The sequence below is a fragment of the Cherax quadricarinatus genome, chromosome 26 (genome assembly GCF_038502225.1).
Source record: "Cherax quadricarinatus isolate ZL_2023a chromosome 26, ASM3850222v1, whole genome shotgun sequence".
Taxonomy (NCBI): Eukaryota; Metazoa; Arthropoda; class Malacostraca; order Decapoda; family Parastacidae; genus Cherax; species Cherax quadricarinatus.
In genome coordinates this window covers 15265419-15282834 of record NC_091317.1, presented here as the reverse complement: position 1 = coordinate 15282834, position 17416 = coordinate 15265419, and the positions used below count along the sequence as shown (strand labels likewise).

At 39.5% G+C, this 17416-nt stretch overlaps 1 protein-coding gene across 2 annotated transcripts in view; it reads left to right on the top strand.

Moving 5' to 3' along the window:
- The window catches only part of LOC128691643 (uncharacterized), a 39432-nt gene extending 22922 nt beyond the window's left edge, over window positions 1-16510 (top strand). The window contains exons 2-4 of one of the 2 annotated variants that reach the window (XM_053780482.2): window positions 9282-9504; window positions 10815-10911; window positions 15857-16510. In XM_053780482.2, the coding sequence (XP_053636457.1) occupies window positions 9289-9504; window positions 10815-10911; window positions 15857-16026 (483 nt within the window). In that variant the 5' untranslated portion in view covers window positions 9282-9288 and the 3' untranslated portion in view covers window positions 16027-16510. Of the gene's footprint in view, window positions 1-9266; window positions 9505-10814; window positions 10912-15856 lie in introns of both variants that reach the window. The other variant, XM_053780481.2, reaches the window with a different exon arrangement.
- The last annotated feature ends 906 nt before the right edge of the window (window positions 16511-17416 follow it).

Genomic DNA, 17416 nt, shown 5'->3' with positions numbered 1-17416 from the left:
CAGCCTGTCAGAGATAAATTGTCGAAGGGGCTGGTAAAGGTTCTTTACTAGTTAAGCAAGTAGTTATGAGTTAGTATATACAGTTGGCAAAGTTGAGGTATCTTTCCAGAATATTTTGGTATTACGACAGTGTATTAGATATTTAAATCTTCCTTGCAAATCTGAGAGTTGTCTAAATTTATAGTTTTTTTTTTTTATTATTTACGTGCATATTGACGCGATATGAGACATCTTATGAGCTACGCAGTGGGTTGAAGAACAATGGTTTTTATTTTTTTGGGACTCGAGGAGGCTAAAAGAGGTAAAACTGTATGATCCATTTTAGTGAGCGAAGGAGATATGAGAGACCTATGAAAGGAAAGGCCTGAGAGGAAAGTCATAGTGGAAACAACGCCTCGGGGGAAAAAAAGAGCAAAGGGGGGAAGAGCCTGGTAAAAGTGTGAGGCTTATTTATAAGATGCGACAGTGTAAGGTGTTTTGACTTACGGACGGATAGTATGTGGGTGTGTTGTGTGGGCGGCTGTGATATGGCAGGGTATGGGCGGGACAGTGGGCGACCTTGAAGAGGTTACGAACCGGAACCCCGCCCATCACGCCCAGAGTAGGTGGGGACATTCAAGACAGTGTGTGGTCGTGAATGAAGGAAATACCGAGATTACACACACACACTCAAGCATACACAAGGATAATTATCTCTGAAATTATAGAGAGATACAATTACACAAATCATTTCAGACCACTCCCAAGAGCCCTTCTAGGGCAGGGAAAACCATTTTGAGATGTCCCATAGCTCGGTCCCCGGTACGAGTGGAAACAGGACGCGTCTCCTTAAGATACCTGATGTTCATGTTCACCCATTAGTGAAATAGGTACCTGGGTGTTAGTCGACTGGTGTGGGTCGCATCCTGGGGACAAAATTGACCTAATTTGCCCGAAATGCTCTGCATAACAAGGGGCTTTCTCTATAGTAGTATTCATTGATGTTAGCTAGGCCTGTATACCTTGTACATTTACTTGTAGAAATAAAGATTATTATATTATTATTATTTATTAAATTGTATGAATTCAACTCTGTGGCAAGCAGCTTAACATTAACTACACAATGATGTCAGCTGCCCACAGCTGACACGGAGCACAGTGTTTCAGAATTGGATTTAGAGGTATGCACTTTTCTACAGCTGGCAAGAGTAGTTAGGATAGTACTAGTACTGTTGCAATTGAGTCATTTGTAGCTCATAGCTTCCATCTAATTGTATCTGTCCCGTCAAATATGCATGCTAGCTATCGAATACGGAATGGATCTTTTCCTTAATGTTGACCGTGAAGTCTTCTGTTATCTGTATTTCTCATATGATTCTCTCTCTCTCTCTCTCTCTCTCTCTCTCTCTCTCTCTCTCTCTCTCTCTCTCTCTCTCTCTCTCTCTCTTGATATTAAGAGCTGCGGGGAAGGTGGACTAGGATACAATCCGAGACTGGAAATACTTGTTGAATAACGGCTTTTTTTCCCTTACAATAAACACACACACACACACACACACACACACACGGATAGCGTTCCGATACCTCAGTAAGGATTCGTTTAAGACTCTGTATACCATTTACGTCAGGCCCATACTGGAGTATGCAGCACCAGTTTGGAATCCACACCTAGTCAAGCACGTCAAGAAATTAGAGAAAGTGCAAAGGTTTGCAACAAGAATAGTCCCAGAGCTACGGGGATTGTCCTACGAAGAAAGGTTGAGGGAAATCGGCCTGACGACACTGGAGGACAGGAAGGTCAGGGGAGACATGATAACGACATATAAAATACTGCACGGAATAGACAAGGTGGACAAAGACGGGATGTTCCAGAGATGGGACACAGACACAAGAGGTCACAATTGGAAGTTGAAGACTCAGATGAATCAAAGGGATGTTAGGAAGTATTTCTTCAGTCATAGAGTAGTCAGGCCGTGGAATAGCCTAGAAAGTGACGTAGTTTACCTGGAATTTACCTGGAGAGAGTTCCGGGGGTCAACGCCCCCGCGGCCCGGTCTGTGACCAGGCCTCCTTCTCAGTAGTAGTAACCAGTGTACCAGTAGTTGACTCACTACCAACCGTCTCTGCCTGAGTCACTGTCTGAATTCATATTGTGCTGACCATAGCAGTATTCAAAGATACCCTCACATATGGGTACTGTGGGCGGCCAGTCAGTTTACGAGAGTGAGCAAGAGAGACAAGGTTACGGCTGTAAGGGCGCTCCCCACATTATCCGTAATATACGTACTACCAGCCTACGTGAGTATTACTTTACCCAATCCACGTGTTCGAACTCCCACATGATATCCTGGTGGATCAGAGCCTGATCAACCAGGCTGTTACTGCTGGCTGCACGCAAACCAACGTACGAGCCACAACCAGGCTGATCAGGAACCGACTTTAGGTGCTTGTCCAGTGCCAGCTTGAAGACTGCCAGGGGTCTGTTGGTAATCCCCCTTATGTATGCTGGGAGGCAGTTGAACAGTCTCGGGCCCCTGACACTTATTGTATGGTCTCTTAACGTGCTAGTGACACCCCTGCTTTTCATTGGGGGGATGTTGCATCGTCTGCCAAGACTTTTGCTTTCGTAGTGAGTGATTTTCGTGTGCAAGTTCGGTACTAGTCCCTCTAGGATTTTCCAGGTGTATATAATCATGTATCTCTCCCGCCTGCGGGAACCATAAATAGTTTTAAGGCGAGGTATGATAGAGCTCATGGGGCAGGGAGAGAGAGTACCTAGTAGCAATCAGCGAAGAGGCGGGGCCAGGAGCTGTGAATCGACCCCTGCAACCACAAATAGGTGAGTACAAATAGGTGAGTACAGGGCCAGGAGCTCGGACTCGACTCCTGCAACCTCAACTAGGTGAGTACAGATCGAGATCAAGAGAGAATAGGTAAGACCCTTGAGGGGTGAGCGGGGAAGTGGGGATAGTGGAAGAATAGTCAGGTGAGAGGAAGGTTTGTTAAGTGGAAGATATAGTAGCAGGGCTAACTCAGTCGCTAGGCAGATAGTGGTTCAGGATTTTTCGGACACGGCAAGTAGTGCTCGTAGGCTTGGGGGCTGGGGGGGGGCGCCAATGCGCGACTCTGCAAGGTACTGGTTACATAGATAAGACAAATGAGCAACTGTAAGGTATATTTCGGAAACGTTTCTCCTACACGGTGGGCTTCAGTGCGGACAGCAGAAGCAGTGAATAGGTAAAGATAATGTAATTAGTCCATCAGCTTTGAATAAGTAGTTTTGAGGGGTCAGTCCCTCAGCCTAACACTTGAAGCTGAACGCTTCTCGCTGAGGGACTGGCCACTTTGAAACTACTTTAAAGCTGATGGGTTAATCACATCCTCTCTTCCTCTCCACTGTTTCTACTGTCTCCATTTTGGACGCCTCTGTACTCGAATGCCGACGCCTACTGTTTATGCGTAACATTTCATAATAATAAGAATTTACATTGGCAGCCTTGCATATTTTGGTTTCGTATTTGCAAAAAAAAAAAAAAAACCGAAAGATTTTAAAAATATATGATTAACCCATTTGTATTGATTCATTTGTAATCTGAATAATACAGGGTGCGCGCGCAGAACTGCAAAAGCCTAAATGTATTTTTCAAATTAATAAATACCTGGGGACTACAGTGGTTATTTACAGATGTTTTCATTATGGCAAATAAATATGAGAGAAATGAGGCAGACACCTATAAAAATATATATAAACCTCTAACGGTAGAGTATTTAACAGATTATGGTGTAGGAGCTCAACAGTTTTAGGTGACTGTCTGCGGGAGACAGGTGACTGTCTCAGTAGTATCAGTTCCCAGTAGTACCAGTTACCAGTAGTAATCAAATGCTTGATGATGGAGTTATTGCACCTAGCAATTCACTTTGGAATGCACCCTTGATCCTAGTACCTAAGAAGGATGGTACTTGGTGCCCAGGAAGTTAAATGCGAAAACTATTCCAGATCGCTTCCCATTTCCTGTACTTGGTGATCTTTTACGTAACATCGGAGATAACAAAGTCTTTTCGACCCTGGACTTGTTACAAGGGTTTTGGAAAGTCCCTTTTCATGAGGACAGCCAAGAGCTAACTGCATTCTCCACTCCGACAGGTCATTATCACTTCATTCGTATGGCCTTTGGATTACGATCCTCCCCTATCACGTTCTCAAGGCTCATATCTTTATTTATTTAATGTCTTTGCAAACAGTACATAGAGATTGTGTATATACAATAGTGGGTTGCAATGCAAAGAGAGCCTCTGTTATGCCTAAGCATTATGGGCCAACTTAACATTATTGGCTTACATTCTACTTAATACTAAGGAGTAGTATATCATAGTTGTACAGTAGGAAAGTAATTATTTCATAGTTGTACGGTAGAATATTAATTAGAAATGAATCAAAATTTGTATAATACAAAGATATATGTATTTTGATTCTAAAATGCTTTTGTGAAAAACGATGATTCAATTATATTCCTGTCAATGGATAAAAGGTTCAATGTGATTGTTTGAGTTATGATGTGGTAGTACATAGGTGAGTAAATGTGTACTGAGTATTTAGCATTTAGTCTAGGGTGATTAAGTGGCTTTTGAGAAGAGTCTTAAATTGATTTTCAGACTGGGTTACTTTAATATCTTCTGGTAATGAATTCCATATTTTGGGGCCCTTTATGTGCATAGAGTTTTTACACAGTGTTATATGGACATGAGGTATATCAAAAAGAGATCTGTGTCTTGTGTTGTGGTTATGTGTCCTGTTTAGGTTGGTGAGGAAAAGTTCGAGTGGGGCGTTTACATTTGCGAGTATTTCTCTGTGTATGTAGTAGGCACATGAATAAGTATGAATGTTCTTAATGGTAAGTAGATTCAGAATTTTGAAAATTGGTGGAGTATGCTGGCGGGAGTGGGAATTTATCATTCTTACTGCTGCCTTTTGCTGGGGTATTAGGGGTTTTAGGTGATTGGATGTTGTTGATCCCCATGCACAAATTCCATATGTAAGATAAGGGTATATGAGTGAATGGTACAGTGCCAGGAGAGCTGATTGTGGAACGTAGTACCTTATCTTTGATAGTATGTCTACAGTCTTGGAGATTTTCTTAGTGATTTGTTGTATGTGTGTCCGGAACATAAGGCTACTGTCAAGGTGGATATCTAGGAATTTTCCCTCTGTGAGTCTTGTGACTGATCATCCACTTAGCGTAATGTTAATTGGATCATTTGCAGCTTTGTTTCCAAACTGAATGAAATAGGTTTTATCAGTGTTCAGAGTAAGTTTGTTAGTTATCATCCAGGCAGATATTTTCTGTAATTCAGCATTGACTGTGTTTGCTAGTATGACTGGGTGGGAAAATACATATGTAGTGTCATCTGCAAATAATATAGGTTTGAGTAGCTGTGATGAATTCGGTAGATCATTGGTGTAGATGAGAAAGAGGAGTGGTCCAAGGACGCTTCCTTGTGGGACTCCTACTGTGATTGGTTGGGTGGAAGAGTTTGCATCATTTGCCTACACATATTGAGTTCTGTTACTAAGGTATGACTTTAGGTAGTTGAGGGAGTGGCCTCTGATACCATAGTGCATTAATTTGGAGTTCAGTAGTTCATGGTCGACTGTATCGAAAGCTTTACGTAAATCAATGAAAATGCCCAGCGGGACTTATTTCTTTTCAAGTGCGGTATATATTAGTTCTACCATGTGTATGATAGCGTCATTTGTGCTTTTATTATTCCTGAATCCAAACTGACAAGGGTTTAATATGTTGTGTGAAACGAGGTAGGAATAGATCCGTCTATGAATTAATTTTTCAAAGATTTTAGAGAGCAGTGGTAAGTTAGATATTGGTCTATAGTTATTCAAGTTAGTTTGGTCACCTCCTTTATGGATCGGAGTGACCCTCGCTATTTTGAGGATTGTTGGGAAGGTAGTTGATTCAATGAATTTGTTAAAGAGCGTTGCAATAATTGGTGACAATATTTGAGAAGCTTTTTTGTACATAAAAGCAGGCAAGTTGTTTATGTTTCCTGCCTTGTTTTTAAGGGTGTTTATGATGAGAATAACTTCAGTGGGGTTGGTTGGAGCTAGGAATAGCGTATTTGGGTAGGTTCCTACGAGGTAGCCTGATGGACGGGCGTTTGTGCTTGGTATTTTGTTTGCTAGATTTTTTCCTATGGTGGAGAAGAAAACATTAAGTCTGTTTGCTGTTTCGGTTGGAGTGAGTAGGGGTTCATCTGGTTTTGTTAGTTTGATTGCTTTGTTTTTGGATAACGTTTTAATTCCAAGAATTTCAGATAGTTTTCCAGATTTTTTTCATATCACCTTTGATGTTATGTAATCTATTTTCATAATACAATTCTTTTGACCTTCTTATCAGGCTGGTAAGTGCTGACGAGTAATTTTTCGACTGTTCTCTAGTTATTTGACCCATTCTATACTGTTTTTCATATTTGTGCTTTGTGTTAATGGATTTGAGGATGCTTGGTGTTAGCCAGGGATTATTCAGTCTCTTTGCTGTGATCTGTTTAGTTTTTCTGGGGCAATGTCTGTTATAGAGGCATTGGACTTTTTTTTAGAAAGTTATTTATACATTCATTCATATCTCTATATGTTTCAAGCTCATTTTGCCAATCGATGTTATTCATAGCTGCTATAAAGTTGTTAACTGCTGTCTCGTTATGTAGTCTGAAGGTTACTTTAGTAATGTCTTGTGGCAGTTTGCCCAGATTAGTTATGAGAAAGGTTGAGTAGTGGTCTGTAGTGTTGTCTGTGATTATGCCTGATTTTAAAGGGGATAAGTCTGCCCGAAATGCCTAGCCATGCTAGGCGTTCTAGTGGTAAACTCTGTAATCATTATTTAACTACATGTAAACCACACAACAACCAAATTCTGTAAATTCAACATTGTAATCTTTATAGAGAATAAACTTTGAATTGAATTGAATTGATATGGTGTTTGTCCTGATGTGGCCTATTAAGGAGATGCTTGTCTCGGAGATTCTTGTAGGTTTAGATATTGTGGAAATATAAACACATATGCAGTATAATGTGATCCTTTATTGACAGCGTTTCACCCACAGTGGGCTTTTTCAAGTCACACACAGATCTACCTGGGGTGGAAGGTACGGGAGTATTTATAGTCATGTTCAGAATGTTGAGGTCAGGTGGAGAATGCTGCATCTGATGATCTACCGGGTGGAGTTATAGAGTCTTGGGTAGCTTGGCAGGGGTATTGGACAAGTTGTCCAATAAACGTTGTCAATAAAGGATCACATTATACTGCATATGTGTTTATATTTCCACTGTGTCGGTATTTGATACCATTTATTTACAGGTTTAGATATTGCTGGTAGCAACAGGCAGTTACTCATTGTGTTTGTGAATTCGGTTACTTGTGGGTCTTTGTCGTGTAATATGTTTATGTTGAAATCACCTGTTAGTAGGTGGTCTTTATTCATGTGTGCATCAGTAATCATGTTTCCTAGTTTTTCACTACAGTGATAAATGTTTGACTGTGGTACTCTGTAGATGTTTATAACTGTGAGGGGTTTTTGCAGGTCTTTTGATTTAAATTTGGCTATGATATATTCTCAATGTTCGTCCCTTGTGCAAGATTTATTGATACATTCAAGTTGATTTGAATAGTATATAGCTGCTCCTCCCCCTTGCTGGTCTGTTCTACAGTTGTGTATAGCCATGTAGCCAGGAATGGTATAGAAATCTGTAATATCAGGCTTAAGCCAGGTTTCTGTGAGCGTGATGATTGATATATTGGAATGAAGGGAACAGTAATGCTGTGAGGTCATCATAATGTTTGTTCAAGGATCTGACATTGTAGTTAAAGATGTTATGTTACTGTTTGTACTGAGTAATGTCTTTGCTTGGTTTGCTGTGTAGTAATTGCAGTTACTGGTTGATTCGTGTAATTCATTTTGTAAAAAGTTTACATCAGGATCTATGCCTGTAATCTTAGGATGAGAGTAATTTTACAAACTAGATTTTCTGAGTAAAATGATATAAGATATATATTGACTCTACAACTAGACTTAGAGGTCTCATAGGTAAAGCACTTATGGTGTACTTAGATGACGTAATTGTCATGTCTAAAGACGTGGATACACACTTGAAAAGACTTGATGTGGTACTTGGTAAGCTTGAAGAAGCCAATTTAAAGATCAAACTGTCTAAATGTCAGTTTTTCAGATCAGAAATCAAGTTTCTTGGTCACGTAGTCACTCCTAGAGGGGTTACGACTGACCAAAGTAAAGTAACTGGTACTACTGGGAACTGATACTACTGAGAACTGTCTGTGGAAGACAGTTGGCTGTGCACGGGAGACAGGTAACAGTTGACTGTGCACGGGAGACAGGTGGCTGTGCACCGGAGACAGGTGGCCATGCACAGGAGACGGGAGAAACACAAGGGGCACCAGGTGGCATCTTAGTCGTCCACCTTGAGGAACTCTACTGAAGGAGTTGTCCTGCTCTATTTCCTGTCCTTGAAGGATCCTGAATTGCCTTTCCTTACCCATTTCCCTCATCACCCTTCCCCCTTTCCCTTCATCACCCTTTCCCCATCCTTCATCACCCTTTTCCCATCCTTCATCATCCTTTTCTAAGTCTTTACTGCCATTTTTCCTATGTACAGTATTTCCACTGCATGATAATAATTTCAATAATTGCTAGCCCTCTTATTTAAAACTAAATCTTAATTTAACATTTAAACATTTCTAGTCTTTTTTAACATTTAATGTTTTTCAAGCAACTCGTTTAATAAATTAACTGGATCTATCTTATTTTCTAATAAGCTGAGACTCAAGCTTTTCTATAACATGTTAAGCATTTAACTCTTTATTGCTTTTAACATTGTTGACCTTTTTTTTTTGTATTAACGTTTACGTTCCGACTTACTCGTTCACTTCTGTTATGTCCGCTAGGCGTCACTGTCTGGCATTTGTATTTCTACATTGATTTCGAGTTTAAAGAATTACCAAGTGGCTTTTATTGTTTGACCCATGTTTACATAATAAATAGGTATCTAGTGGTAATTAGGTACCTAGCAGTAATTGGGTACCTAGCAATAATTAGGTACCTAGTAGTAATTAGATAATTAGTAGTAATTATGTACCTAGTAGTAATTACGTACCTGGGTGTTTGTTGTATGTCAGTCTACGAAAACCCCGATGAAAAAAAAAATCCATACTGCTTGTCTTGTTGAGTTATCCTGAATTAAAAATACTTTTTTTTTTAACTAGCTCCTGGTGCCACAGATTGAAGATGGTGAGCCTGCAGATGGTGGCTGCGGCTGCGGTGGTGACTGTGGTGGTGTGTGGAGGCTGGTGCGGTTGTGAGAACCTACCACAGGAACTGCCACAGAACACCACAACCGGGGAGCCACAGCGGGGCAGTCGCTCCTCTAGCAGGAGAACAGCGACTTCCATCCCAGCGTTCGTCTTGGCCAACGTCTCCAGCAAGCAACAGCCTGAGACACCTGTATGTTAAGGGATTATTCTCTCTCTCTCTCTCTCTCTCTCTCTATATATCTCTCTCTCTCTATATATATATATATATATATATATATATATATATATATATATATATATATATATATATATATATATATATATATATATATATATATATATATATATATATATATATATATATATAATATATATATATATATATATATATATATATATATATATATAATATATATATATATATATATATATATATATATATATAATATATATATATATATATATATATATATATATATATATATATATATATATATATATATATATATATATATAATATATATATATATATAATATATATATATATATATATATATATATATATATATATATATATATATATATATATATATATATATAATGTCGTGCCGAATAGGTAAAACTGGTCAATTAGCAACAACTCATTTAAAATTAAGTCCTTTCTAAAATTTTTCTCTTATACGTTTAAAGATATATTTAACGTACTTAGATACCAGTACTAATATTTCAAGAAAAATAATTTAACTTTTCTCGTCGTAACTATACTCCATCAGATTAAAAATATAATTCGAAAAATTTAAACGAAAGCTAAAGTTTAAAATATAAATTTCGAAGTTAAGTAAGAACCCTAAAAACAAAACTCCAGTGACCGTGCCATGATGCAGTTAGTTTAATATGTTTATTATGCACCCCATACCCATCCTGTGGGCGGTAGTCAAAAGATTACAGAGGTACATAATGGGTCCAGGGACTGGGCCTCAAAGTTTTGATAGCTGAGCAAGTTACAGAGCAGTGAAGGTTTTCCTGAAGTGTGCACCGCCAAGCTCACTTCTGGAAGTGCACTCGGTGGAGAGTTGAATTTATGTACGTGTGTGTGTGTGTGTGTGTGTGTGTGTGTGTGTGTGTGTGTGTGTGTGTGTGTGTGTGTGTGTGTGTGTGTGTGTGTGTGCGTGTGCGCGAGCGTGAGTGTGTCGGATTACCAATTTTTTCTGCCTATTTGTAGATCTGGTAGCTTGCTGTGTCGTATTTTCGTCATTTTATTTATCAAAATTGATTTCACAACAGCTGAATTTAGCATATATTAAGTGTGTAATTAACTGTTTGTATTTGTTTTACCTAATGTGATCTTGCAACCCGTTTGTATATTTTGGCGCTTCATTTACTTCTGAAATGTGTCAGCTCATTGCAGGTGTACACCAACGTAGTTTACCTGACATGTGTACAAACAGGTAGGGGATGTAACAGGTGTACATGACATGTGATCTGATCTTTCTTTTTCAGGCAGAGAATGTGATCGGAAAGAGTCCTTGCCCGCGGGGTACACGAGGACAGGCCTGCAGGTGGGAACTGGCCCGCAATGCACTCTCCTGTACCTCAGGTATTGTTCACTGTACTTCCTCCTGCGTCTCTCCCACACCTTCCCTTCCTTCTTCCCCTCCTACTGCTTATTCCCCCTCTTCCTTTACCATTCCTCGACTTATTCTCTTCCTTTACCATTCCTCGACTTATTCTCTTCCTCCTTCCTCTCCTACTTATTCCCATTATTATTCACCATCCCTCCCCTCATCTCCCGTCTCATTTCCACCTTTCCTCCCTCCACCTACACCACCATTTACATACATTTTAAAAATAACCCCGACATATTCATTTTCTATATTTCTGACTATCCTACGTAAAATTTAAATAAAAAACGATACACAAATTTATCTACCAAAATGGTGCATATTATACAGTACAAGAGATTACATGATTTAAGGATACATATATATAGTTATGTAAAGTATTTCGGGCAGATTTAAATGTAAAACTTTTATGAACATTGCTAGTTTATCTTTAAGAACAGTGTGCTTAAGACCCACAAAAATGTTTAGAGCCCAGTGTTTAGGGCTCAAAAAATCATAGATGACTAATAAATAATAAACAGCCAAATTAATATTTGCTAGAAAGTTTTGAAAATCTTATTTTTGTTCATTATTCTTCCCCTCCCATATAATTATATTATGTTACTTTTGTATATTGATTCGTAACCTGATCTTCACAGATTTCCACTCGTGGACTGAGATAGTTTCCGTTCCATAGAGTGTATTTTATGCATTTTTATGCCATAGTAATATATTAAAGAAATGTAACCGGTATAATATTATACATTTTTTTAACTGTCTCCTATCCTGTATAAAGATACGAACACAACAGAATTATAAAAGAGAGAACAAACGTTACTTGAAATTGATAAGAGAAAAAATTCGTGTCTGGACCTCATATCTGGAGGTAAAATTATGTACAAAAGTGAGATGACGACAATCTAGATATGTACAAGTAACACTGAATGTTGGAAACTAGCGAGTCTATTGCACCAGAGGCTTGACCCAGACATTTACAGATCTCTCCTCACATGCAGTTACTCTGGCCCTTATAATAAAGGTTAACGTTACAAAAATAGTCATTACTCATTTGATCATATTTTGCACCATTTTTTTTTTTTTTTTAGATTTGGGAGTTTATTGCAAGGCACCCAGTTTTTTTTTTTTTTTTTGAGTTGTTCTCAAGTACACTACGTGTACATCAATCAGTGCATCATCATTCAACAGATAATGACCATGGGATGACAAGGCCACCACCAACACCACTGTTATCTCCAGAAAAAGAAAAATGAAGCTGATTAAGTAGCTTTGAACATGTCTCGGTCAACGAACCATCCAAAGTATTCTTGTGAAACACTCGGGTCTCAGATAATGGTAATCTCGCCACCATAGTAAAGTTTTGTAATAGATATAAATATTCATTTAACAGAAGCCTGGCCGATACTCACGAAAAAAGTGATTGATACTATCTGGTTAATTTAATGCGGTAAGAAATAACGGAAAGTGAGTAGGTTGCAAGGCGGAACTTTAACGAAGTTGCCGTTAAGATGTACCTTGGCAGACTTATTGTAGCCAGTTGTCCCAATGGCTAATGCGTCGGTCTGGAGTTTTACGACTCACTGTGCGTTCAATCCCCGTCCGTACCGGGGTTTGTGTGCAATCGTGTCATTACGATTTCTTGAGTCAGTTACAAGATGTTAGCTTGTAAGACGCAAGACTATCAGACTGTTAGGCAAACTTCATTTTTTCGCTCTTACTCGTGTGTAATACTCTACACTTTATAACTGGCAAAACTGCTTGTAATAGCACTGGCGACCTTTCAAAATTAATTTTGATACTAGCCAGTAAATTGTTTAACTGGAGGTATTTAGCAACTCATTAGCACATCCTTATAACTGCTTCAGAAACACATTACCTAAGTGGAGAGAAATTGCTATTGGGCCATAGGTGCTGAGTCCCTCGGCCTCTTCAAGGCTGAGGGACTGAAACACCACCTTTAAAGGACTGAGGGACTTATCACCTCATCTTCCACTGTCTTCGGTTTATATTCTTTGTACTGAATTAGAAAAGCCATTGTAGGATGGAACGTCTTCACAGTAAAGAAACCATCCGCTAGGAATTTTTATTGACCTAAGAAAAGCGTTTGACACAGTAGACCACGGCATCCTACTCCATAAACTTGACCACTATGGTATAACAGGCCATCGCTTGCATATTTTAAATCCTACCTTTCTAATAGGTATCAGTATGTCACCATTAAAGACACAGCCTCATCAATACGGCCACTTGATACTGGAGTTCCGCAGGGAAGTGTCCTTGGACCCCTGCTCTTCCTCATTTACATCAATGATCTTCCAAACATATCCTAACACCTGAAACCCATTCTCTTTGCTGACGACACGACTTATGTCATCTCCCACCCTAATCTTGCCACCTTCAACACCATTGTTAACGAGGAGCTGCTCAAAATATCGACTTGGATGACAGCCAATAAACTTACACTTAACACTGGCAAAACCTACTATATTATGTTTGGTAGCAGAGCAGGTGTTGCGCAACTTAACATTAAGATCGACAACACTCTAATTGCCAGACATAATGAGGGCAAATTCCTTGGCCTATACCTCGACAACAACCTAAATTTCAGCACCCATATCCAACACATAACAAAAAAAAATATCCAAAACGGTGGGGATCCTCTCCAAGATACGATACTACGTGCCGCAAACTGCCCTTCTCACACTATACCATTCACTTATATATCCATACCTCACCTATGCTATCTGTGCTTGGGGTTCAACTGCAGCAACACACCTTAAGCCAATAATAACCCAACAAAAAGCCGCAGTAAGAATAATCACTAAATCCCATCCCTGACAACACACACCCCCACTCTTCATAGATCTAAACTTACTCCCTGTTCAGAACATCCACACTTACTGCTGTGCAATCTATATCTACAGGACCTTAAATTCCAATATTAACCTTGACCTAAAACGCTTTCTTGATAGTTGTGACAGGATCCACAGGCATAACACCAGACACAAACATCTCTATGACATTCCCCGTGTTCGACTAAACCTTTACAAAAATTCAATGTATGTCAAAGGCTCTGTAACTTGCTCAGCTATCAAAACTTTGAGGCCCAGTCCCTGGACCAATTATGTACCTCTGTAATCTTTTGACTACCGCCCACAGGACGGGTATGGGGTGCATAATAAACATATTAAACTAACTAACTAAACTGTCAAAGGACCTAAAATCTGGAACACCCTACCTGAAAACTCTAGAACTGCAGACACATTCATCACTTTCAAAACTACAGTTAGAAAACATCTTATCTCCCTGATCCACCCCGACAACTAACTACATGATAACTACCTGGTGGTTCACAATTACACTCACTCACCCACTGACTATAAACTCAGAAATACTAATCTTAAAATAATAAATCCTAACTAGTCATAAGTTTGCCTATGATACTCCAATATAGACACCTTGTATTGTGCCAAAGCAAAAGCATTCACATTGCTAAACTCACAAATTACGATGTAGTCACTTAGCCTTAATACCATAATCTGTAAGGATTTAATGTTAAGATTTAATCTAAGTCTGCTCGAAATGCCTAGCCATGCTAGGTGTCCTAGTGGCCCCCTCTGTAATTAGTATTTTATAACATGTAAACCACACAATACCCAAAACCTGTAAAACCCACGTTGTAACCCTTATAGAGAATAAACTTGAATCTACTAGTAAAGTGTTTCACGTCTTGCTCGTCAAAGAAATCAAAGATGGCACTGTTGGACAAAAGAGCAGAGCAAGTGTCGAAAAACAAGTGGACGGAACTTAGATCCTTGGGCGCTTTGATAAACTGGGCAGTCCAAAAAAAAAGTGGGAGGTCTGTCTAAACAGATATAGCCGGTGTTAGAGAGGCACCGGACGTCTCTTCATACGATTACAATAATAACAGTAATCTCTCCTAATCATTAGGTAAGACACATGCGCAACAGTTAGGTATCTCGTCCGAAACGTTTCGCCTACACAGTAGGCTTCATCGGTCGAACAGACGTGACAAATATGGAGACAACAGAAGCAGTTATTATTATTATTAAATAGCCGGTATTCTCCCGGCCCGGGCCTTTTCCAAGTGGTGGCCCGGCCTTGGCTCCCGCTTTAGGGAGTGTCTGAGACCTAAGTCTTCCATGGGAAGAGGCACAAGTACCTCCTCATCTTTGGGACCAACTGTCCCCAGGCCTAGCCACAAGCTAGGCCTCTCTGGTCTGCCATCCCCGCCCCAAGGGGGCAAATGGGAATGACAGTCTTATGAGCTAAAGGCTCGGTCTCAGGCACCTACCCTACCCTAGGAGGGTTAGACATGGTGTCGATGCATTGACAGAAGCAGTGGAGAGATAAAAAGATGTGATCAGTCCATCGACCTTGAAGGAGCAGTTTGATGTCATCAATCCCTCAGCCTTGTCGGTACAGTGTAACGTATTATTATAGTCATTCCCAGTCAATCACATAAACTTGGTTAACGGTGCTAAAATCCCGTGTGCCCACCTAATACTCCACTCCAGTATTACATACAGCCTTAGGAATATCACAGTTTGCTGGCCGCTCACCTTGGCACTGTGGGTTTTCTTTTGCACACTTGACATTTTCTCCACCTTGACAAACATGCGCACCTCTCCAGTAGTCGCTTGATAAAACTGTATTTTCTATTAATGGAAGGTCCTGTGATGTGTACGGTGTTCAAGGTAATGAGGAAACGAATCCTGATTTAATGTTACCGAGAATGTCTCCTTAATTATAATAATTATTATTATCATAAACAGTAGGAACCCTACAGGTTTAGCGTACCCCAATGAATATAATTACCATAATTAATTTTGTGTATCAGTAGCAATAATCATTATTTTAACTTACTGCCGTGATCATCAATGTTATTGTTTCCTGGCTCAGGGCCGTGTGAGCAGTGCAGCCAAGGGTGCTCCTCAGTGGAGCCGTCCCTTTGGCCTACCTGCTGTCGAGACCACTTCCTATGCTGCCGACAGCTGGCCTCAGCCTGTCAACAGTGCAACACCCCGCAGCTCAGCCCCTTCTGCACTGCTGCCTTCAAGAAGTGCACCTAAGATCTCTGCCGTCTTCAAGAAGTGTATCTGACACCCCTGTATATCTGACTCCGTTACATATGTGGAGACTTTAAAACGGATTTATATTTTATCATTCCCTTGCAAACAGGACAGAGGACATGGGTCAGGTCATTTTTACGCGGTTGAATTTACTGACTGGGAGCTGTTATTCTACCTCAGCTCATTTCAGAACTCAGCCCTGCCTGTATACTACCAGTCCGTCGCCACATACAGCCTACGGGATGCCACCTTCAACAGTCAGCTAAAACCCAGTTACCTATTTGCTATTATATGAATAGGTGTAAGAAATCATGCTCTTCGGAACGAACAGATGTAAGGAACCATGTCCTACAAGGCGAACAGGTGTAAGAAATCATACCTAATGCCACTGCTCTAGTTGCTAGCCGAAGGCGCTACCACTAAGCTAATGTTCGTGTATATAGGGCGAAAAGGGCAGAAACATATATTCCCTGGGCATCTTTTTTTTTTATTTCGTTTTGAAAGATATGCTAGAAATTTGCGCCACTGAAGTTTTCATCACAGTTCTATGTACGATTCGTCACGAATTGGCTAAAACGTGACTCGTCCAGGGCTGTGATCAGTGAATGTTTTAGAAAAATATTAATGGAAAATACTGATTTTTTTCTGACACACATACATTATATATATATATATATATATATATATATATATATATATATATATATATATATATATATATATATATATATATATATATATATATATATATATATATATATATATATATATATATATATATATATATATATATATATATATGAGAGAGAGAAAGAGATAGTTTTTATGATCCTCTTGTTGATGCACAAGGGCTCAGGGTATATACACCTATACATATACGTACATTACAATATATACTCTTTACTTGATCCCTTTTTTTGGAATTAAAGTATTTCACAAATACACTAGAGTCATTGAGGCTGCATGTCACCGCCTGTACGTCGCTAATTCCTAAAATGGGGCTTAAAGTAAACTTAGCGTATATACATAACTACTACTACCACCGCCATCTTCTTTCCCCTCCTGTTCTGTCTTTCTCTGGATTTTTCTCCGTTCATTTCTGAATACTGCTAACTCTCACTATTAAACTACTACTACTACCCTGCTGCTTTTGCTACTATCATTTCTACCTCCTGTGCCCTCCACTAACACAACTACTACCTCTGCTTCCACTATTACTACTACCACTCCCTTCTTCCCCAGCCTTTACCCTATCGTAATGTATTCTGACCTTCTCCACTTCTCACTATCTAAAAATTATCATCAGAACCATAATTTTTAAAGGGGGTGGAGGGGTACGCCAGTGGAAGCCTTCGATCAGATGACCAAAAGCTCCAGCTGCGGGTCATCA